The 24,222-nt window shown below is 42.9% G+C and overlaps 2 protein-coding genes and 1 pseudogene across 3 annotated transcripts; 2 read left to right on the top strand and 1 right to left on the bottom strand.

Moving 5' to 3' along the window:
• Positions 1 to 364: 364 nt before the first annotated feature.
• On the top strand, positions 365 to 3,916 carry LOC308647239 (mast cell protease 3-like; the record flags this gene model as incomplete). Its single annotated transcript, XM_081291293.1, has 5 exons — positions 365 to 434; positions 2,230 to 2,377; positions 2,802 to 2,940; positions 3,127 to 3,384; positions 3,755 to 3,916. Exons 1-5 carry the CDS (start codon positions 380 to 382, stop codon positions 3,914 to 3,916), a joined length of 762 nt encoding a protein of 253 aa, XP_081147419.1. The 5' UTR covers positions 365 to 379.
• Positions 3,917 to 10,779: 6,863 nt separating this feature from the next.
• On the bottom strand, positions 10,780 to 12,279 carry LOC308647228 (nuclear receptor subfamily 5 group A member 2-like; annotated as a pseudogene). Its single transcript has one exon. The product of its transcript is annotated as a nuclear receptor subfamily 5 group A member 2-like (transcript).
• Positions 12,280 to 16,875: 4,596 nt separating this feature from the next.
• LOC308647237 (granzyme B-like) lies at positions 16,876 to 20,225 on the top strand (the record flags this gene model as incomplete). Its single annotated transcript, XM_081291291.1, has 5 exons — positions 16,876 to 16,969; positions 18,556 to 18,703; positions 19,127 to 19,265; positions 19,455 to 19,712; positions 20,064 to 20,225. Exons 1-5 carry the CDS (start codon positions 16,915 to 16,917, stop codon positions 20,223 to 20,225), a joined length of 762 nt encoding a protein of 253 aa, XP_081147417.1. The 5' UTR covers positions 16,876 to 16,914.
• Positions 20,226 to 24,222: the final 3,997 nt, after the last annotated feature.

Raw genomic sequence — 24,222 nt, 5'->3', positions numbered from 1 at the left:
TACACAGGAAAGGGTTTCAACAAATGATCATCTGAAAGTCAATGAAAGCCAAGGAAATAAATACTTTCCTGGATCTATCACAATGATATGCAGATTCCTGAGTCCCAGGACCCACTACTGGCCAATGTAACACTTCCAGCAACCCTAACTTCTGACCACAGGTTCCTGTTTTCTGCTTCTGTGGTCAGCATTGAATCAAGAGTGGTGGGAGCTAACCCATGGCTAAAGTCTAACTCAACCATCAGATCTTGATCAGACAGTGAGGCAAGGGTGAGATCATCTCAGAGGAAAAAGCCCCCACACACCAGAGGAGAACACTGGGAGTTTAAAGACCAGGAGGACGCACCAACTCTTTGACCAGAGAGGCCTTCCTGGGAAGATGAAGCCACTCCTGCTCCTGTTGGTCTTTCTTCTGTGCCCAAGGACAGAGGCAGGTGAGTGACTATCCCTATGAACTGAAGCCCAGCCCCAAGCTCAGCCCTGCTCAGACGCTGCACCCCACCATCCTGACTCAGGTGCACCTCCAGCAACTTTCTAAACAGTAAGGTAAACCTCACCCAAAGACTGGCGGGCCTCATGGGGATGGAAGCACAAGGGAGGAACAGTTTAGAAGGCTGGTCTCCATGAGAGCCAGTTGGCAATTATCCTTTCCCTAGAGCAGAATACAACAGTTACTAATAGGGCATTATATAAAATTGTGGATGTGTAACCGACGTGATTCTGCAATCTGCATTTGGGGTAAAAATTGGGAGTTCATAACCCACTTGAATCTAATGTATGAAATATGATAAGTCAAGAGCTTTGTAATGTTGTGAACAACCAATAAAAAAAATGAAAACTATAAAACATTGATGAAACAAGTTGAAGACATAATTGATAGGACAACTAAAAAGAAAAGAAAGTATATTTACAAACAGGAAAGAATGAATAAGGAGAGCTTAGAGAAAAGGGCTGGCCTCTGTGATCAAGGCAAAGCCCAGTAATGTTCTAACAATGTCCATCTGCTTCTACAAAGTTTGTCATTCTCAAGGTACACAGGAAAAAACCTGGAACCCATTTGATCTCAGAATTCTTGGCATCTTTGTCTCCTTAACAGTTACATGTGCCTTGGTTCAGCTTCAGTTTCTTTTAGGTCTTTTTTTCGGTTACAAGTGGGTGCAATGGCTTTGCCAGACCTCATCATCCCTGATGCTTACAATCTCACTAGCATTCCCCTCTAGCCCTCAGCCACAGGCTAATCAGGAGCCATTCCTTCACACAGCCAAGACCTTTACTGGGCACCTACTTGGTGTCTGCCTCCAGCAGACAAACATCAAACACGACTCAGCATCCTGACGTTATGTGCAAAACCAGTAGGAGCTCAGTGAGAACTAAGAGGGAAACAAGAGGGGAAAGAAGACTGGGACACTTCAGAGAAAGGACTGACCAGGATCTTTAGGGACTTTGCTGCTTGTTCCAAACTCAAATCCTGTCAGTCAACTCAAATCCTGTCAGTCAAATCCTGAAGCAGGAATTACAGAGCAAGGACTGCCCTGCTCTTGGTCAGAGGGAGTATCTGAGTCTTGTGGGTCTCTCTTCAATCCAGGAATGCTGCCTGGAAAACACTCAGGGCCCATGTTTGCTGCTGCTGGCTACTCAGACCTTTCCCCTAGGGACATGTTTAAGGGCTTGAGCAGCCAGGACTACATGGCAAGTGAGGAGACCAGGGGCAGGGCCAGAACAAAGGAGCATAGAGAGGGTCTTTGGTGAGGTCAACTTCCTGCTTGATGAAAGTGCTTGAGGACACAAGCCAGGCACCCAATCAGACAGAGACTTCTCTGTTTGTGCTCCTAAGTGGGGGACCCAATAGAATAAGTAAAATAGAAGTATGCACAGACAGACACCAATCAATAATAGTGAGCACAGGGTGAACAGGGATAAGATAAAGAAAGGAGGAAATTCCAGAGACCATAAAAAAGAACAAACCAAAACTTCCCCCACTCGATATCAGTTCTGGGGACCCTTCTATTCAGAACCATTTTTCTGTCCCTTTGGCAATAAACCTGCTGCTTGCTTGCTTTCTCTACATCCTATTCATCAATTCTTTGCTGAACAAGGACAATGAACCCCACAACCCTAAATGATAACACCATCACACTCAATCCTTCCCTCCCTGTAGTTTACCCCAGTCTCCTCTCTTCAGCCTTTGGCTCCATGAGCACCAAGTGCAGGACAGAACCTTTCTTTCAGGGAAAATCATCGGGGGCCGGGAAGCTGTGCCTCATTCTCATCCCTACATGGCATTTCTTCGGATCAAGACTCCAACTAAAACAAAACGATGTGGGGGTTTCCTTGTGCGTGAGGACTTTGTCCTGACAGCAGCCCACTGCTGGAAAAGGTGAGTTCACACATCTAAAGAAAACCCCACAGGGAATCCTCTCCTTTGGGGCTGAAGACAAGAGCTCTGTGGAGGGCAGGTAAGCTCTGGGGAGAGAGGAGCAGGTCAGTGCAGGTGGCTTGTTATACAAAGGGAGAACATGGATCAAGGCTGGATGGGAAGGAGGCTGGTTCTTCCCAAGAGCCCAGAGTGCACATGTGAGAAATTCAGAGTCTCACCTGGAGACACCTGAGCTCTGTGCATGACTGAGCACACTCCATCTGCTCCAGGAACTGCACCAGCCCTGGCTGCCAGAGACACTCAGCCCAGAGTCCTGTTCCCCTACACGTCCTCCCAACTCCACCCTGCCTGGCCCTGAGTAACCATTTTCCTTCAGGGATCCTGAGCTGTATCCCCTGTAACTCTACCTCCCTGTCTGCTCTAGGAACGGATCCATCACTGTCATCCTGGGGGCCCACAACATCAAAGACAATGAGAGGACACAGCAGATCATCCCTGTAAAAAAAGCCTTCCCCCATCCAGATTACAACAGCAACTATTCCAATGACATCATGTTACTGCAGGTGAGGAATGCCATTCCAATGGGTCTTGCACACTTCAATCCTGGAGGATTAAATCTGCTGTCCTTCTGTCCAACCATCCTTCCTAAAATGAAGGCTTCACTTGTCCCAGTGCCATGAAGAAGGCAACCCCATGACTGGAGTTTTGTGGGCTGTTGGTTCATCTGAATTCCTTTTATCTGTCTTTAGTTGAAAAAGAAGGCCAAGCTGACTGCTGAAGTGAGCCTCCTCAAGTTACCCTCAGGAAAATCCCAGGTTACACCAGGGATGGTGTGCACTGTAGCTGGTTGGGGACTCATTGGCCAAAATATATCCACAACAAAACTGCATGAGGTACAGCTTGAAATCCAAAAAGACAAGGAATGTCTCTCTCGTTACACAAAACCATACAACTCCACCATCCAGATTTGTGTGGGGAACCCAAAAGAGAAGAAGAATTCTTTTCAGGTGAGTTCACCTGCTTTGGCTATTCCCTGCCTTGGGCACAGCAAAGTTTGAGGAGAAACAGGGCAAAGGGAAATACTCATGCCCCTGTTTCTCCTCAAATTGCCTTTCATCAATTCAGTCTCTGGTCCTGAAGGTCAGTGCAGACTAAATGCCCATTGTCACTTCATAGTCAGAGACTTACTGGAGAAAGAGAGGCATCAGTCAACTGGAGGGAATAGTCAGGGTCAGGCTGGAGCCCCCTGGACTGAATGAGGGAACAAGGACTGCCCTGTTTGTGAATTCACAACCCTCTAACAGTTCCAACCATATGGGGAGGGGATGGTGTGAGAATTGGAGCAAGCCAGCTCAGGGTTGATCTCTCTACCCACAGGGAGACTCTGGGGGTCCTCTAGTGTGTAAAAACGTGGCCCAGGGCATTGTGTCCTTTGGGAAAAAGAAAGGGACACCTCCAAGTATCTACACCAGGATCTCAAGCTTTCAGCGCTGGATTGAAAAAACAATGAAATCCTTCAAACTCCAGGGACAAGACTGAGAAGCCTCCTGAATTGATCTTCATCTTCTCTTGAACAAAGGCCCAAAGTACACTGGGTGGAGGAGTAGAGGGGACACTGCCAGGTGTTTAATAAACTTTCATCTCTAGAACAGAAGTGCTAGATTCCTCCTTTTTCACCAGCATAACATTTTGTAAGGTTCTGATTGCATGTCCAGCAGGATCTGTTTACATTTATGATTCCTTACATGCTTCCCCTCAGGCACACTCCACCTTCCACCTCTAGAATATGAAACCATGCTTTGTTGATAGTAGCTCCAAATGACCTGTCCCAATGCCAGCTCCCTGCCACAGGTTGAGTTTAAGCTACCCAGGAATAAGGACCCTCTCTAGACAAAACTCATTCCTACAATGCCATCTTACCACATTCTGTACCTACACCCTGACTCCACCTTGATTCTGTGCTACTGTGAAAACATAAAAGACCCCAGATTTGTAAAGGGGATTATATTTCCCACCTAGTGGAAATGGATATGTGGCTTTTGGAAAGGTGTGGTTCATGCAGGGCTCCCTCTCCAAATCAGCACAACTGGCAGCTTGGAAGCATGAAGACTTTCAGGAAGAATTTTCAGTGCCCTCAAATGCTTCTTAAGTGGCTGTCATGGCCCTGTCTTTGGGCCAGAGCCAGTACAGTGTCTGGTCTCCCGTCAGCCCATCCTCCCACAACCCCAAATGATCTTCCATCTTAGTCTGAGCCAGCTTCTCTCCACCTCCCATGTACAGGTTCCCTGGAAACCTGTGAGGATGGGAGCAAACTTTCTATCCTGTGTTCATCAAGATTCTCATCCTTGATGGATCTTGAGCCCTAGCTTATCTTATGCCCCATTCATGAAGGACCAGGAAGCAGGGAATGACCTCAAAACCCTAGTCCAGAGCTTTCACTTGGGTCAAGCCCACAGCAGTCCTCCTCATGCCGAGTTTTGCTCCTGAGCTCAGAGCCCAACAAAGACAGGTCACACTCAACAGCCTGAACTCTTGCAGGCTCTTCCATTTGGGCACCACTGACAGCCTGGCCTCTGGGACAGAATTCACTGATTGGTACCCTGGACCAAAATGCCCATCTATGTGAGACTGCCTGCCTCTGTAGCAGGAAGGAAGCAACATTCTGCCATCAACCAATACAGCAATGCTCATTGGGCAAATACTGTGTGCCAGGCAGTAGGGTCCCTGCGAAACAGCAGTCGTCATGTAATCCATGTGGTTTATCTGATTTGCATGTCACTTTGCTTGAGTGGCTTTTCTCATCTGGATCTGGGTTTTAAATCCACAAGAATCAGAGTCATCTTCTTGTCAAGATAATGAAACTCATTTGAATTGTCTTGGTGTTACATGGTACACTTTTGAGAGCATTATCACAGCAGACCTAAGAACTGCTGATTATGGGGTTTAGAGGAAATAGAGACTTTCTAGTCCTGTCAGTGTACCGGTCTACCTGTCAGTGTTTAAGAGCCTCCCATGAGGCTCAAGGAAGATGGTGAGGAGGACTAGAGTGTGATCAGGCCTGTCCTGATTTAACTTTATGGCATGAAAAAGGCCCTTGTACAGAAACTCAGACTTTAAACATATTCCACATTTTCCTGAAGTCTGGGGTCTGACTTTTTCACTCTCAGCTTTTCCCTCCCATCTAACTTCTCCAGTCCCATTCTCCTTCATTTGTTCTACTTGACTTCCTTTAGTATATCTACTAATTAATTATAATCAGCATAATTAACCAGATTATTAATTGGTATAATTAATTATATTTGCTTGATTATTTATAATATTTATTCTTCCCTTCACTTTCCTTAATGTTACTCTAGTTTTTGGCATAAGACAGAAAACATTCAACATATGGATTTCAGAGTTTGGCTTATAAGCATGATATTCTCCATTTCCATCCATTTACTGGCCATAATGTCATTCTTTTTATGGATGAGTCAAATTTCACTGAATAAATATATACCACAATTTCTTAATCCATTCATCTACTTACAGGCATCTGGGTTGATCCCATAATTTGGCTATTGTGCATTGTGCTGCTATAACCATTGAGGTGGTTGTATTGCTATAGTATGTCCATCTTTCCTTTGGGAAAATAGCAAGAAGTGAGATAGCTGGATCATATGGTGGTTCTATCCCTAGTTCCTTGAGGTCACCATACTGCTTTCCAGAGTGCTTGTACTGGTCTGCCATGCCACCAACAATATACAAGTGTTCCTTTACTGCCCACAATATTGCCAACATTTATCATTGTTCATATTCTTGATCGTTGCCAATCTGACTAGAGTTAGATGAAATCATAGGACAGTTTTGATTTGATTTCCCTGAGTCTACAAACGGTGAACCCTTTTTTAACATTTATTTTTTAGGTGTAGATGGACACAACACAATGCTTTTATTTGTATGTGGTGCTGAGGATCGAACACGGGTTCCGCCCGTGCTAGGCGAGTGCTCTACCGCTGAGCCACAATCCCAGCCCAGAATATTTTTTTCATATAAATCTTGTCCATTTGTGTTAATTTCTTTCTTTTCTTTTCTTTCTTTCTTTCTTTCTTTCTTTCTTTCTTTTTTTTTTGAGAAACTTCCGTTTTGTTCTTTTGTTCATTTATTAATTGGCTATGTTGTGGGGGTGGGGGGTTTTGTGTTAAGGCTTTGAGTTCTTTGTATATTCTAAATATTAATCCCCTATTGGAGGATTAGCAGGCCAAAATCTTCTCCTGTTCTGTGAGCAAACTATTCACACTCTTAATCATTTCCTATGCTGTACAGAAGCTTTTCAGTTTGATGGCATCCCGCTTATTGAAACTTGGGTTTGTTTTTTGTTTGTTTGTTTGTTTTCTTATTCACTGGGGGTCTCATTAAGGAAGCTGGTGCCAGCAACTACCTGCTGGAGTATTGAACCTATGTTTTCTTCCAGCAGTTGTACAGTTTCTGGTCTAATTCCTAGTCTTTGATCCATTTCAATCTGAGGTTTGTGCATGGTGTGAGAGAAAATCTAATTTCATTTTTCTACAGATAGCTATCCAGTTTCCCCCGCACCATTTAACAGGCTATCTTCTCTCCAAGAGGTGCCTTTGTCAATATCAGACAGCTATGGATATGTGAATATCTCTCTGGGTATTCTATTCTGTTCCATTGGTCTTCATGTCTATTTTGATGCTTATACCATGCTGGTTTTGTTACTAGCATTTTAGATGTAATTACAGATCAGGTACTGTGAGGTCTCATGCTTCACTTTTCTTGCTTAGTATTGCTTTGGCTATTCTGGGTCTCTGATTCTTCCAGTTAAATTTAAGAATTGTTTTTCTAATTCTGTGAAGAATGTCATTAATATTTTGATGAGGATTGAAATGCATCTGTATATTGCTTTTGGTATTTTGGCCATTTTGATAATATCGACTCTGTCTATTGAAGATGGCATGTTTTTTCATCTTTTAAGGTCACCCTCAATTCCTTTCTTTGTCGTTCTATAATTTGTGTGCCAAGCTCTTTCCCTACTTAGATAGATTAATTTTTTGAAGTTATTATGAATGGGATTATTTTCATGATTTCTTCCTCAACGGAATCACTGTTGGAGTATAGGAAAGCTAATGATCTATGGGTGTTGAACTTGTATCCTGCTACATTGCTAAATTCATTTCTATGCTCTAGAAATCTTCTTGTCTGTATTTTGAGTCTTCTAGATATAGGATCATATTGTAGGCAAACAGAGATACTTCAACTTCTTTCTTTCATAATTCTATCCTTTAATTTCTTTTTCATGTCTGATCATCATGGCCAATGTTTCAAGTGTTATATTGAATAGGAGTGGTAGAGTAGATAAATTTGCCTTGTTCCTAATTTCAGAGAAAATGCTTTTAGTTTTTCTCCATTCAACATAAGGATGATGTTGGCTTTGGGCTTCTTTCCAAATCCAAAATGCACTAAAACTGTAGCATAGTTTTCATTTGATTTCCCTGATTGTTACAGATGTTGCACAGTTTTCATATATTTTTATATGGCCTTTATGATTTGAGGTAAGTTCCTTCTACTCCTAGTGTCTCCATCACTTTTAACATGAATGGGTGTTGGATTTTATCAAAGGCCTTTTTGGCATCTATTCAGATGATCATGTCACTCTTGTCTTAATTCTGTTTGAATGGTTGAATTACATTTATTGATTTTCATATGTTGAACCAACCTTGCACCCTGCAATGAAACCCACTTCATCACAGTGTATTACCTTTTTTATGTACTTTTGAATGTGGATTAAACTCAAGGGCACTGGACCACTGAGCCACATCCCCAGCCCTATTTTGTATTTTATTTAGAGATAGGGTCTCTTTGAGTTGTTTAGGGCCTTGCTAAGTGGCTGAGGCTGGCTTTGAACTTGCAATCCTCCTGCCTCAGCCTCCTGAGCCGCTGGGATTACAGGCGTGCACCACGGCTCCTGGCTGTATTTGACATTTTTGTAATGTTAAAGACCCTCCTTACAGCTCTCCTGATCTCATGATCACCTCTGCTCATGTCACACACATGGGATGGAACCGACTTCTTGACTGTCCACATCACTGTTCCCCTCCATGTGTCTTCTAATTGACTTGGTTTTTAATGGGGGTAGCAGTGATGCTGCCGAGATCTGGGGTGCTTTGGCTGTGAGCTCTGACCAGTGATTCTTCACTGCTCTTTGGGCCATGAAGATAACACAGGTGACAGACACGGCACAAGTCAAGGCTGGTCTTTGCTAGCCTGTACCCTTTGGGTGGGTGGGCATTAGAAGTGAATAATAAAAGTAATAAAATAATTATCTTTTTACACGCTGAAGTAATAAGTAATATCTTTGGTATATGACTTACAATGCTTGAAAGGAAAACCGGGTAAGATTTCACCTTGTTAAATTTACTTGAAAACAGAGGAAGTTACAGATCACATAATTTATAATAGATATTAAATAACTACAGTGAGAATTAGAAAGATTTACAGACATTTAATCAAGTGGATGATTTTAATTCATTAAGACCCTTCTAGGTCCCTGAACTACATCCCACTAACTTGAAGACATGCTACAGTAAACACATGTATTTGGTTTCTTCAGTCTTGGCTATATCTTATACAAAGGTGAAACCGAGAACAATAAATTAGCATCATGATTGTCTACAGTTGAAACTACGATATTCAAAATAAACTATTCAAAAGCCAGAAACATTTATGAAAAAAAATTAAAAGACTAGGTGATACTTTTTTTTACAGTTTCTACAAGTGATTGTGCTGCCGATAATCTCAAAAAAGTTAAAGTCTAAATGAGATTCCGTTTTTTATTTTAGTGTCTCACAACATACAATAATTAAGTAGTGTTAAAAATAGTTAGGAATCAGAAAAATAACATTAAAGAAATTACTATTTCTGTTATCCTGCAATACCATGATCCCCCCCCCAACCTAAAGGACCTAAGGAATGTAAACACTATATTTTATCTGACTTTAAAGTATTAATACTGTATTTTAAAATTGATCCACATCTGCACAGTTACTTTCAGAATTGTGCAATAAGGCAAGACTTTGAGGCATCGCATGTTAATATTACTGACGGCATTGTTTGGAGAGTTTGTTTGCAATTCTTTGTCCTCCAATATTTGTTCTACAGCAGACTTTGGTCTATGACTTAGAAAGGTCAGTATCACTCTCTTCCGTTCCCCTTTGGGGAAGGCTTAAATGACTGTAGTATTTTTCCAGGCTGGATTCAAAAATTACCATTCCCATCTCAAGATAGGGAATGCTCAGTGGCAACTAGAATGAACCTTGTGTCAATCAATCTATCAGCTTCTCCTTCCTTTTCATTCTCCATAGCTTGACATACTTCAGTTTTTATTTTCAACTACTTCGGACTGTGACTATTTGACATTCCAGCAAAAGATTAATGCTGTATTTTTTTAATGAACTACAAACCTTTATGATTAAAAGGATGGATATGGCCTAACAAGCCTTTCAGCCAGAAATTCTTATGAAGTCCAACAATGCCAAAGCCACATTTCAGCAAATGTGAAATTTCAGCAAATTTCAGTAGCAGAAATAAGATCTAACTTGCTTTAGCTATGGAGCATTTGCTTTAAAAAATTGTAGTCATTTCCCTTAATATTCATGAATGCTTATATAAGATAGACGAGGGATACTGCCTGCTCTTTTTAAAAACATGAACACATGACAAAACAAATTTGAGAACATATTTTAAATGGCAAGCTGACATATTTATAGACTGTTCTTATTAGCTGTTTGCAGGTCTAAGACATAGACATTTGGAATTCATGATTTAGTAGAGCTACTACTGGGCGTGGCTGAGCATAGATCCCTTTGTACAGACTTGGTGATCACAGGGCAGAAGGTGCGAGGCCTTCCAAGGAAGAGAGAGGGGCTGTTTCAGGTTCAGCTGATGCATTCTTGAGAATTGTTTCAGTTCAGCTTCAACAGGGAGGAATTCTGTAAGCTCAATTCCCCACTGTATAAGCCTAATTAATAACACACATTAGTTCCTAAATTTCTTCATAGTGGAGATCAGTTTAAATATACAAGAATTGGTCTGCCCATTTTTATTCTGACATAGTTTTGGAATCCATCTTGAGTTCAATCCACTCCGTTACAATGTCTTTCACATGAATCCTTTGGGGACATGAAGCCTTTGATTCACAGTTTGCAATAAAAATACCCTGATACATCATTTATTTGCTATTAAGTATTTGATTAGTATGCCTTTTTAAATTCAGTATCTTTAACCAAGTTTTTTAATTAGTCTTGCTTGGAGCAGTTCAGAGTATTTTTTTTCCTCTTCCTATTCTTTCCCCCACCCCTCAAATCTCTTTGTGTTCAGGAAGCAGAACTCCTAGGTGTGATAACTTAGGCTCTTTCTGCATGCAATATTTCTATGAGAAGGTTATTGTAGGGCACATCCCATTCAGGTGCTTATAGTAGAGGTATTCCTCAGCCTGCATGCTGATCGCCCAGATTTCAGGTGGTCGCAGAAGTAGCTGCCCAAACTTCTCTGTTTGATGGGGGTAGTTGCACACGATGTAGTACAGCAGGGCGGAGTTGACTTGTTCCTGAACACCTTCTACCAGCTGGAAGTTCTCAAGGTTTTTGACATCCAAACTAAAGAGCACCAAGAATTTCAGACACACAAACTCTCACTGATCAAACTGTAGGGAGCGAAGTTTTGCCACTAGGTCCTGTGCATGACTCATGAGGTTGTTGAGGGTGGCCCCAGCTTGTGATGCGATTATAGAATAGTCCACTTGTTGCCCAGTAACCAGGAAAATGGATCCTTCCTTTCCATGTACCATTTGTCGGTAAATGTGGTCAAGGATTAAGAGCTTACTCCAGCAATTCTGAAGCAGCTTCATTTGGTCATCAATCTTAAATTCTCTGACAAAGATACTACTCCTGGCCCACTCAACAATGGAGAAGAGGGTTTGATCTGCCATTTTGCACACCAGCCCAAACGTGCTCAGCTTTTCGTGCTTGCTTTCGGTTAGCCTGCTCTTGCTGCAAATAAGTCATGATTTGGGCTTGAACTTGAGGCTCATCAGGCTCGCACTTCAAAGTTTCCAGTATCAGATGTGGAGTGCTTGCTGGGGAGCTTGTCTGGTAACTATCCATATAGGAATAGCCCATTATTGACTCAGGTAAGCTGGTGTACAGGTCTGGGTATTCAGACTTGATGGCCCTGCTAGAAAGGTGGCCATATGCTTGGTAACCTTGCAGGCTGCCATGAGGTGGCATTGTCATGCTAATGGGAGATGTTACAAAGGGACTTCTGTCATAGTCTGTAGGAGGCAAGGCAGCATGGTTCAGAGGTAGGCCTTTGGAGTCAGAATGGATGTTCTGAATGGCAGAAGAGATGTCAGTTCAGAGGGCATCGCTTGGATCATCAGAGACATGGCTTCCAGTTGAAGTTCATTGGCTTGAATGAGAGCTTTTTTCTGTTACTTCAGGGCCCTGTCTCTCTTGTACATTGGTCCAAACTTATTCCTTCCTCCACACAGTTGATCAGCCCTTACCGCTTCTAGCTTCATTCCAACACTTAGACATTTTTGAAATCCACAGCAAGGACATTTTCTGTGTGTTTTGTCAATTTGGCAGTTCTGGTTTTCTATACATATGTACCTTCTATTATTTTGGACCGTTCGCTTAAAAATCCTTGCAACTCTCACAAGTGAGAAGCCTGCAACGGTACCCAGACACTTTATCTCCACACACAGGACAAAGCTCTTGGAGATCTTCATCAGAGGAGTAATTCACCATTTTAAATTGAGACACTTGCATGTTTTCCAGCATCTGCCCCTGTTCCCCATGCAATCGAGCCAGTCCCAGGGCTTCCATCTCCGCTTTGGGCAGCATGACAAGGCAGCCGAGGGCGGGAATGGGGAGTCAGTATCAGTCTGGAAGCCAGCAACCTCCCTCTCCTGCCTGGTTGACGTCTCTCGTGTATCAGAGAGCAGCCCCTTCCAGCCCTAAGGGTGACGGTGCTGGGAAGGAGGGAGAAAAATCTTTACCACACATACCTCAGATGAGCACTAATTTCCAGGATATACAAAGAACTCAAAACAAATTTTAAAAAAAATCAATAAATGGGCTAAGGGACTGAACACTTTACAGAAAAAGAATTATAATTGATCAACAAATATATGAAAACATTTTCATCATCTCTAGAAATTAGAGAAATGCAGATCAAAACTACTCTAAGATTTCATCTCACTCCAGTCAGAATAGCCATTATCAAGAATACAAGCAATAACAAGTGTTGGCAAGCATGTGGGGAAAATGGTACACTCATGCATTCTTGGTGGGATTACAAATTGGTGCAACCACTATGGAAAGCAGTATGGAGATATCTCAGAAAACTTGGAATGAATCCATTATGAGACCCAGCTCTCCCACTTCTTGGTTTATACACAAAAGACTGAAAAGCAGCATATGACAGCGATGCAGCCACATCAATGTTAATAGCAGCTCAATTTACAATAGCTAAACTATGGAACCAATCCAGGTGCCCTTCAACAGATGAATGGATAAAGAATCTGTAGTACATAAACACAATGGAATATTACTCAGCCACAAAAAAAGAACAAAATTGTGGCATTTACCAGTAATGGATGGAACTGGAAGTTATCATGGTAAAAGAAATAAGCTAATCTCAAAAAATCAAAGGCCAAATATTTTCTTTGATATGCAGATGCCAATTTCACAAACAAAGTGGGTGCAGAAAGAATATAAGTACTTCGGATTAGAAAAGGGGGAATGATGTGAAAGAAGTGGGAAGCGAATAGGAAAGATGGTAGAAGGAATCAGACTTTACTAGACTGCCGCGCCCGACTAGCAAGGGCCACTAAACTAAAGGTTGCTAGAGTGAAATTCCTAGGATACCAAATAAAACATAGACACACACATGACCTTTAATTCAAGCTTTCAGGACAGCTCCTCAATTCTTGGCCTCAAGCCCCCCAAATGGGAGAGTGAGGAATGTCATGAGAAGCTGGAGAGAGAGCTAGCACATTCGGAAGTGAATTTTTATTGGGGGGGGAACCCTCATTTTTTTCAAAATTCCATCCAAAAAAGGTCTAGATAGGCAGGGTTACAAGGACAGGTAAGGTAATTCGAACCCTGGGGCTGTAAGAGGCCACGCCTATGCATGAAGACACATTCTGCTACTTCCAAGATCGGAGCAGCCACCTGGGGCCACTTTGAATGTGACCAGATCACTACAGTTGTGACCACAGAGCCTCTACCAATCAGGGAAGGAAAATGGTGGTTACTCAGCGCAATGGCCCCCCACACTAGACAGTGCTCATATATGATTACGTGACTAATGTAATTCTACATCATGTATAACAAGAAGAATGAGAAGTTATACTCCATACATGTATGTCAAAATACATTCTATTGTCATGTGTAACTAATTAGAACAAATTTTAAAAACAAGAGTAACAAGTATAAATGCCAGTGTACAGATTCACACTGAAGGAGACACACACACACACACACACACACACACACGTGCAGTTGGACTGCTCAGAAACATAATCCCCGTCATTACTGCACCCCTGCCATACAGAACAACATGAATCAGGGAGGCTCCTGGGGCCTGGGAAAATGGAAACATGGCTCTAATATTCAGGCCATCATGGTTACTGCTCCCATCCATGTCCCCAGTGCCACCTGAGAGTCTCTTTGGTGGGAAGTTCCTGTCTTGGAGGTCACAGATGCAGTGTTTAACTTTTTGTTAAATAAAGGTATGCCTATGTGGGGCTAACCCCACAGCCCTGGATCAGAGTCTGTCCATTAATGGGGCACTGGAGGTTTAGTACAAGTTATAGTTCTAGATTAATGCCCCCTTGTCCCAAACACACACCACAATACACTCTTTTTAGACATGGAGTAAAATCTCTCTCTTCAGTTATGTAACTCGCAAAAGTATGACCTTTTCCATCCCATTGTGTACAAATCATGCTGCCACACAATCTCATAATGATCTTCTATAAGGAATGAGCAATGGATGTCACACAAACTCATATTTGGGGCTGAAAAAAATTCCTGCCTCTAAGACATGCTAGGAACAGGCTCCTGCACTGGAAAAAAAAGGAAAACACAGAAGAAAAAGCAAACAAAAAATAGTATTTAGAAAAGCGACTTGGTCATATGCCTACATATGCAATTTAGGAGTTATATCTACATTGAGGAAATGGTTCTGTGGTTTCAATAACTTAGAAAACCATTGTTGTAAGCCTTCATCCTCCTCAGGAAGAGGAAGAAGAAAGCAATGTCCAAGGGTGATGACTGACCAAAGTTATCACAAAAGGTGGGATAGACCTGGACCAAGCCCAGGTGCCCTCATCACCATGGCAGAGGGACCTTAAGTGTCTCTAACACTCAGCCTGGGGTGGCTTCCCAGCATCTCTAGGCATGAGATGAGCTGCTTTCTGCTCAGAAACCTCCCTAGAGAGAAAGTCTCTGCGCCCTCCTGCAGCTGCTCAGTAACAGGATTTCACACACCTTCCTCTAGTAGTAGAAACCACCCAGAGGCATAAGTGAGTGGAATCCGAGGCTGGCTGATTCCTTCCCCTCTCCTTAGTCTGAGAAAGAATCCCAATCCTCTCCATTTGAGGAGAACACCTTCCATTGTCTCACCCATTATTTCCAAAATATGGACAGCTATTAAAAACAATTGAGCAACAAATGTAGCAATTATGGTAACTTTGAAATGGATTTTATGTTTTTACAAGTCTATTCTTTCATGAAAAGTCACAAGTAAATGCTTAGGGCATTCTAATACACACATATAAATGCACATGCACACATAGAGAGCATATATAAGCTCTAGATTATTATTTACAACCTATTTTAATATACCCATGATGCATTCATTGAAATAGTCACAGAACTGATAACTTGGGACTCAATGGGTTAAACTCTCTAAGATAGGAAATGCTTCCCCACTTCCCCATTCCTCCTTTCCTCCAGGCCCACTGGAAGTCAAATCACAGCACGGCCAAGGAAAGATCTGCAACTTGGTCCCAGTAGGACACAGAACCAATGGAATGCAAAGTCTGCTCATGTGTTTGGGGATTGTGTGTTGGTATAATTCTGTTTCCCAGCCCAACGCCATACTGCTGCCAGCACCATTCTTGGATCAGCTACAGAACGTACAGGACTTCTTTGGTGTACTGTCTCTCACCCAACACTGCTTTTTACCAACAAACACATTTCACCATAAGAGAAGTACAGAAGTAGGTTCATGTGCCATATCACCCAGAAGCAGCTAGACTGATAAAATTGTGAAAGAGTCCATGGAAGATAACAAGGACAGATGACAGACCACCACCTGTGAGATTGGGATGCTGTTCTCTGGGAGGTAGTGTGTGCTTTAAGCCAGCAGTAAAGATATACTTGTGTTTCCCCACAGCTAGAATACATGGTTCCAAAAACAAAGGGATGCTGGTAAGAGTTGCCCCTTTGACTCTCACATGTAATGGCTCACACTCAAGCAATTTTGCATTTATCTCCACAATCTTGGTCTTTGTGGACCTAGAGGTCTTAATCTCTGAGAAATAAGTGGATTCCTATGGTACGTGGGTAATTGCGACTGACTTCCAAGAGAAAGGGATTCAAAATAAGTGAGGTCAGAAAAGACGAATAAAGCACAAGGATGGAAAACCACTGAGACTCTTCAGCAATTAGGGTCAAAAATCACTGCATCAGGTGAAGAATCCTACCAGGGAGGATATCTGAGGTAAGAGTCTTCTGAACAGCATCTCAGAAATCACATAAGACCCCTTCTCATAATGGCTTTCCAGCCTTCATGGCCATGGACCCTAAAACTTCTTCTTAGAGAACTCCCAAGAGAGGAAAAATTCTTAAAATTACCAGGCTCCCTGCTGACACAATCCAGCTGAGACCAACCTATGGCTGGCTTTCACCCTGTCATTGTGGTTTTGAACCACTGAGCTCTTGGGCAACTGAGGCACACCATCTTCAGTATTGCTCCCACCCCACTTTGCCCATCCCTCTAACCACAGCCCCTCCATCTTCTATATTTACTAACGTTTTGGTATCCTCTATGATAGCAAAAGAATCTCATCTCCATTTATCCAACTTTTACACAGAAAAAGGTTTCAACAAATGATCATCCTGAAGGTCAATGAAAGCCCAAGAAATAAATACTTTCCTGGATCTATCACAATGATATTTAGATTCCTGAGTCCCAGGACCCACTACTGGCCAATATAACACTTCTAGCAACCCTAACTTCTGACCACAGGTTCCAGTTTTCTGTTTCTGTGGTCAGCACTGAATCAAGAGTGATGGGTGCTTAGGCTTGGCCAAATGATTACTCAACCATCAGATCTTGATCAGACAGTGAGGCAAGGGTGAGATCATCTCAGAGGAAAAAGCCCCCACACACCAGAGGAGAACACTGGGAGTTTAAAGACCAGGAGGACGCACCAACTCTTTGACCAGAGAGGCCTTCCTGGGAAGATGAAGCCACTCCTGCTCCTGTTGGTCTTTCTTCTGTGCCCAAGGACAGAGGCAGGTGAGTGACTATCCCTAAGAACTGAGGCCCAACCCCAAGCTCAGCCCTGCTCAGACGCTGCACCCCACCATCCCGGTTCAGGTGCACCTCCAGCAACTTTCTGAACAGCAAGGTAAACCTCACCCAAAGACTGGTGGGCCTCATGGGGAGGGGAGCACAGGGGAGGAGCAGGGCAGAAGGCTGGTCTCCATGAGAGTCAGTGGCCACCTTCCCCTTTCCCAGCTATAACCTTTACATCTGGAAAGCAGGTCCATTCACGAACACATGAAAGTACAATTACCAACAGGAAAGAATAAATAATTAATTCCCCAAGAAAGGTAAATTTATAGAAAAGGGCTGGCTTCTGTAATCAAGGTAAAGCCCACTGATTTTTTAATCAAATATTTTAATATCTACCCTCAATGTCCACCTGCTTCTCCAAACTTGTCATTCTCACACTGCCCAGGAATGAAGCCAAGATCCATTTGATCTCAGAGTCATGGGCATTCTCGTCCCCTTAACAGTTACATGTGCCTTGGTTCAGCGCCATGTTCTCTCAGGTCATTTTCAGTTACAGATGGGTACAATGGCTTTGTCAGACCCCATCTTCCCTGGTGCTCACAATCTCACCAGCACTGCCCTCCAAACCTCAGCCACAGGCTAATCAAGAGCCATTCCCTCACACAGCCAAGACCTTTACTGGGCACCTACTTGGTGTCTGGCTCCAGCAGACAAACATCAAACACGACTCAGCATCCTGACTTTATGTGCAGAACCCAGTAGGAGCTCAGTGGGAACTAAGGGGGAAACAAGAGGGGAAAGAAGATTCTGGGACACTTCAGAGAAAGGACTGACCAGGATCTGTAGGGACGTTACTACTGGTTCCAAACTCAAATCCTGTCAGTCAACATTGACATCTGAAGCAGGAATTACAGAGCAAGGACTGTCCTGCTCTTGGTCAGAGGGAGTATCTGAGACTTGTGGGTCACTCTTCAAGCCAGGAATGCTGCCAGGTGCACACTCAGGGCCCCATGTTTGTTGCTGCTGGCTACTTAGACCCTGCCTCTAGGGCTTAAGAGCCAGGCAAGCAAGGAGATCAGGGGCAGGGCCAGAACAAGGGAGCATGGAGAGGGTCTTTGGTGAGGTCAACTTTCTGCTTGATGAAAGTGCTTGAGGACACAAGCCAGGCACCCAATCAGACACTTTATATTCATGTTCCTAAAGTAGAAAAACTAAAACAGAAGCAAGTACAGAGAAGACACCAATCAATAATAGTGAGCAGAGGGTGAACTGTGGACATGATAAAGACAGGAGGAAATTCCAGAGACCATAAAAAGAACAAACCAAAACTCCCACACCAGATACCAGCACTGGGGCATTTCTCTTCAGAGCCATCTCTCTGTCCCTTTGTCAATAAACCTGCTGCTTGCTTCATATATCTGTGTCCTTTTCTTCAATTCTTTGCTGAACAAGGACAATGAACCCCGCACCCCTAGATGGTAACACCACCACACTCAATCCTTCCCTCCCTGGAGTTGATCCCAGTCTCCTCTTCTTCAGCCTTTGGCTCCATGAGCACCAAGGGCAGGACAGAACCTTTCTTTCAGGGAAAATCATCGGGGGCCGGGAAGCTGTGCCTCATTCTCATCCCTACATGGCATTTCTTCGGATCAAGACTCCAACTAAAACAAAACGATGTGGGGGTTTCCTTGTGCGTGAGGACTTTGTCCTGACAGCAGCCCACTGCTGGAAAAGGTGAGTTCACACATCTAAAGTAAACCCCACAGGGAATCCTCTCCTTTGGGCCTGAAGACAAGACTCTGTGGAGGGCAGGTAAGCTCTGGGGAGAGAGGAGCAGGTCAGTGCAGGTGGCTTGTTATACAAAGGGAGAACATGGATCAAGGCTGGGTGGGAAGGAGGCTGGTTCTTCCCAAGAGCCCAGAGTGCACATGTGAGAAATTCAGAGTCTCACCTGGAGACACCTGAGCTCTGTGCATGACTGAGCACACTCCATCTGCTCCAGGAACTGCACCAGCCCTGGCTGCCAGAGACACTCAGCCCAGAGTCCTGTTCCCCTACACGTCCTCCCAACTCCACCCTGCCTGGCCCTGAGTAACCATTTTCCTTCAGGGATCCTGAGCTTTATCCCCTGTGACTCTACCTCCCTCTCTGCTCTAGGAGCAGATCCATCACTGTCATCCTGGGGGCCCACAACATCAAAGACAATGAGAGGACACAGCAGATCATCCCTGTAAAAAAAGCCTTCCCCCACCCAGATTACAAATGCAACCATTTCAATGACATCATGTTACTGCAGGTGAGGAATGCCATTCCAATGGGTCTTGCACACTTCAATCCTGGAGGATTAAATCTGCTGTCCTTCTGTCCAACCATCCTTCCTAAAATGAAGGCTTCACTTGTCCCAATGCCACGAAGAAGGCAACCCCATTACTGTCTGGAGTTTTGTGGTCTATTTGTTGAAAAAATTGCCTTTATCTGCCTTTAGTTGGAAAAGAAGGCCAAGCTGACTGCTGAGGTGAGCCTCCTCAAATTACCCTCAAGAAAATCCCAGGTTACACCAGGGATGGTGTGCACTGTGGCTGGATGGGGACGCATTGGCCAAAATACATCCACAACAAAACTGCATGAGGTACAGCTGGAAATCCAAAAGGACAAGGAATGTCTCTCTCGTTTCAAAATATTATACAACTCCACCATCCAGATGTGTGTGGGGAATCCAAAGGTGAACAAGACTTCTTTTAAGGTGAGTCACCGGCTTTAACCATTCCCTGCCTTGGGCACAGCAGAGTTTGAGGAGAACCAGGGCAAAGGGAACTACTCATGCCCCTATGTACTCAGCCTTTCACCAATTCAGTCTCTGGTCCTGGAGTTAGTGGAAACTGAATGTCAGTGGTCACTTCATGGAAATAGACTTACTGGGGGAGGAGAGGCCTTAGTCAACTGGAAGGAGTAGTCAGGATCAGTCTGAGGACCCCTGCCCCCGGACTGAATGAGGACTGCCCTATTTCTGAATTCACAAAGTGTCCACCCCCAGTGGAGGGGCCAGGTGTGAGAAATGGAGGAGGCCAGCTAATGGTGTTTTCTCTGCCCACAGGGAGACTCTGGGGGCCCCCTTGTGTGTAAAAACGTGGCCCAGGGCATTGTGTCCTTTGGGGAAAAGAAGGCGATACCTCCACGTGTCTACACCAGAATCTCAAGCTTTAGGCTCTGGATTGAAAAAACAATGAAATCCTTCAAACTCCGGGGACAAGACTGAGGGGCCTCCAGAACTGATCTTCATCTTCTCTTGTACAAAGGCCCAAAGTGCACTGGATGGAGGAGGCGAGGGGAGACTGCCAGGTGCTTAATAAACTTTCATCTCTAGAACAGAAGTGCTAAATTCCTCCTTTGTTCACCAGCATAACATTCTGTAAGGTTCTGACTGTATATCCAGCAGGATCTCTTCACATTTATGATTCCTTACATGCTTCCTCTCAGGCACACTCCACCTTCCACCTCTAGAATACAAAACCACACTGTGTTGATACTGGCTCCAAATGACCTGTCCCAATGCCACTCCCTGCAGCAGGTTGAGTTTAAGCTACCCAGGAAAAAAAGGACCTTCTCTAGACAAAACTCATTCCTACAATGCCATCTTACATCATTCTTTCCCTACACCCTAACCCTACCTTGCTTGTGGGCCACTATTAAAACACAAAAGACCCCAGATTTATGAAGGGAATTGTATTTCCCACCTGGTGGAAAAGGGTAGGAGCCTTTTGGAAAGGTGTGATTCATGCAGGGCTCCCTCTCCAAATCAGCACACCTGGCAGCTTGGAAGCATGAAGACTTTCAAGAAAAATATTCAGTGTCCCCAGATGCACCTTAAGTGTCTGTCATGGCCCTGTCATGGGGCCAGAGCCCAGTGCAGTGTCTGGTCTCCTGTCAGCCCATCCTCCCACAACCCCAAATGATCTTCCATCTTAGTCTGAGCCAGCTTCTCTCCACCTCCCATGTCCAGGTTCCATGGAACCCTTTCTATCTGTGTTCACCAAGATTCTCATCCTTGATGGATCTTGAGCACTAGCTCACCTTCTGCCCTATTCATGAAGGACCAGGAAGCTGGGAATGTCCTCAGAACTCTAGTCCAGAGCTTTCACCTGGTCAAGGCCATGTCAGTCCTCCCATGCAGAGGATTCTTGCTCCTGAGCTCAGAGCCAAAGACAGGTCACACTCGGCAGCCTGATCCCTTGCAGGCTCTTCCTTTGAGTACCACTGAAAGCCTGGCCTCTGGACCGAACTCACTGATTTTGGACTATAATGTCCATCAATGTGAGAAAGCCTGCCTCTGTAGCGGGACAGAAGCAGCATTCTGCCATCAACCAATACATCAATGCTCATTGGGCAAATACTTCATGCCAGGCAACAGGATCCCTGCAAATCAGCAGTCATCATGGAATCCATGTGGTTTATCTGATTTGCATGTCACTTCCTTCTGTGGCTTTCCAGGCCTGGATCTAAGTTTAATTTACAAAAATCAAAGGCATGTGCTTGTCAAGATAATAAAACTCATTTGAATTGTCCTGATGTTACATGGTACAGTTTTTGAGCACATTATCACAGCAGACCTAAGAACTGCTGTTTATGAGGTTTAGAGGAAATAGAGATTTTCTAGTTTGTCAGTGCTTAAGAGTACTCCCCTGGGGTTGGGGTTGTGGCTCAGTGGTAGAGTACTCACCTAGCATGCATGGCTGAGTCAAACTATACTGAATATATATACCACAATTTCACAATCCATTCATCTACTGACAGGTATTTGTGTTGATCCCAATATTTGGCTATTTTGCATTGTGCTGCTCTAACCTTTGAGGTGATTGTATCGCTATAGTGTATCCATTTTTTTCTTTTTCTTTTTTTAGTTGTAGTTGAACACAATACCTTTGCTTTATTTATTTACCTTTTTATATGGTGTTGAAGATCAAACCCAGCGCCTCATACATACTAGGTGAGTGCTCGATCACTAGCCACAATCCCAGGCCCAGTATATCTATTCTGTTCTTTGGGAAAATAGCAAGAAGCAGGATAGCTGGATCTATCCCTAGGATAGGGTTCTATCCCTAGTTCCTTGAGGAGTCACCATACTGCTTTCCAGAGTGGTTGTACTGGTCTGCCATGCCACCAACAACATACAAGTGTTCCTTTCTGCCCATAACCTTGCCAACATTTATTGTTGTTCATATTCTTGATCATTGCCAACCTCACTAGAGTCAGATGAAATCATAGAATAGTTTGGATTTGATTTCCCTGAGTCTAAAAATGATGAACATTTTTTCATATATTTGTTGTCCATTTGTTTTTCTTTTTTTGAGAAACTTCCATTTTATTCTTTTGCCCATTTATTGATTAGATATGTTGTGGGGGTGGGGGTGGGGGCATTGTGTGTTAAGGCAAAGTTCTTTTTATATTCTGGATATTAATCCCCTATTGGAGGATTAGTGGGCCAGGATTTTCTCCTATTCTGTCAGCTCACTCTTCACACTCTTAATCATTTCCTATTCTGTGCAGAAGCTTTTCAGTTTGATGGCATCCCACTTTTGAAACTTGATTTTTTTCTTATTCACTGGGGGTCTTATTAAGGAAGTTGGTGCCAGCAACTACATGCTGAAGTATTGACCCTATGTTTATTTCCAGCAGTTGTACAGTTTCTGGTCTAATTCCTAGTTTTTGATCAATTTCAATGTGAGCTTTGTGCATGGTGTGAGAGAAAATCTAATCTCATTTTTCTTCAGATAGTTATGGCTGAGTCAAACTCCACTGAATATATATATATACCAGAATTTCTGAATCCATTCATCTACTGACAGGTATTTGTGTTGATCCCAATATTTGGCTATTTTGCATTGTGCTGCTCTAACCTTTGAGGTGATTGTATCGCTATAGTGTATCCATTTTTTTTCTTTTTAGCTGTAATTGAACACAATATCTGATTGGATGCCAGCAAACTGAAAAGCTTCTGCACAACATAGGGTTTCCATTTTTAACAGGCTGTCTTTTCTCCAAGAGGCATTTTAGGTGTCTTTGTAAAATATCAGACAGCTATGGGTATGTGAATATCTCTCTGGGTCTTCTATTCTGCTCCATTGGTCTTCATGTCTATTTTATGCCAATACCATGCTGTTTTTGTTACTACAGTTTTGGATTTAATTACAGATCAGGTATTGTGATACCTCATGCTTTATTTTTCTTGAGTACTATTGCTTTGGCTATTCTGGGTCTCTGATTGTTCCAATTGAATTTAAGAATTGTTTTTCTAATACTGTGAAGAATTATTCACTGGGGGTCTTATTAAGGAAGTTGGTGCCAGCAACTACATTCTGAAGTATTAATATTTTGATGATGATTGAAATGAATCTGTATATTGCTCTTGGTATTTTGGCCATTTTGATAATATTGATTCTGCATATTGAAGATGGCATGTTTTTTCATCTTTTAAGGTCATCTTCAATTCCTTGCTTTGGTGTTCTATAATTTTTATTGCCAGGCTCTTTTCCCTCCTTATATGTGCTTTTAGTTAGATTAATTTTTTGAAGTTACTATGAATGGGATTATTTTCATGATTTCTTCCTCAACTGAATCACTGTTGGAGTGATGTTGGAGTGATGGGGGGTTCAGCAGTTGTCAACTGTTAAAATAATCATAAACTTTATTTTGTTTTAAATAAAACAGCAGGTGTCAACTATATCATCCACAGCAGTAATGATTATATCAGCACTAATGGAGGTGGCCAGAGTTATATAAGACAATTAGTTCTGAAAGATGGTAAAAATACACTTTGAGGGAAAGAAAATACATTGGGAAATTAGAATGAGTGCCCAGTTTTAAAAAGTGAACAGAGAGAATGCAGAAGAGATGTAGCATGTGATGTTTATGTAAGACAAAGAGGAAAAATTGAAGCAGCAAAATATTGGGAGAGAGGGAGAGAGAAAAATAGAATTTGGCCATTAGCAGGAGAAGGTAAGAGAGAAAGAGAAACGAAGATATGAAAATAATACAAACCAAGACAAAATATATAATAAAAATCCTAAACCCTCAAAAGATAATATTACAGAAAATTATATTTGAAAATACTCAAAATAAAGAAAAATAATAAGTTTATGTACTTATGTTCCTCACCATCAGCCAGAATTCACATGTATGCATGCAAACACATAAACACACACACACACACACACACACACACACACACATAAACACATGAGACATATTATAAATAA

The sequence above is a fragment of the Spermophilus citellus genome (genome assembly GCF_964194105.1).
Source record: "Spermophilus citellus genome assembly, chromosome: 4".
Lineage (NCBI taxonomy): Eukaryota > Metazoa > Chordata > Mammalia > Rodentia > Sciuridae > Spermophilus > Spermophilus citellus.
Note: the sequence above shows the minus strand (reverse complement) of the source record. Positions and strands in the feature narration are given on the sequence as shown.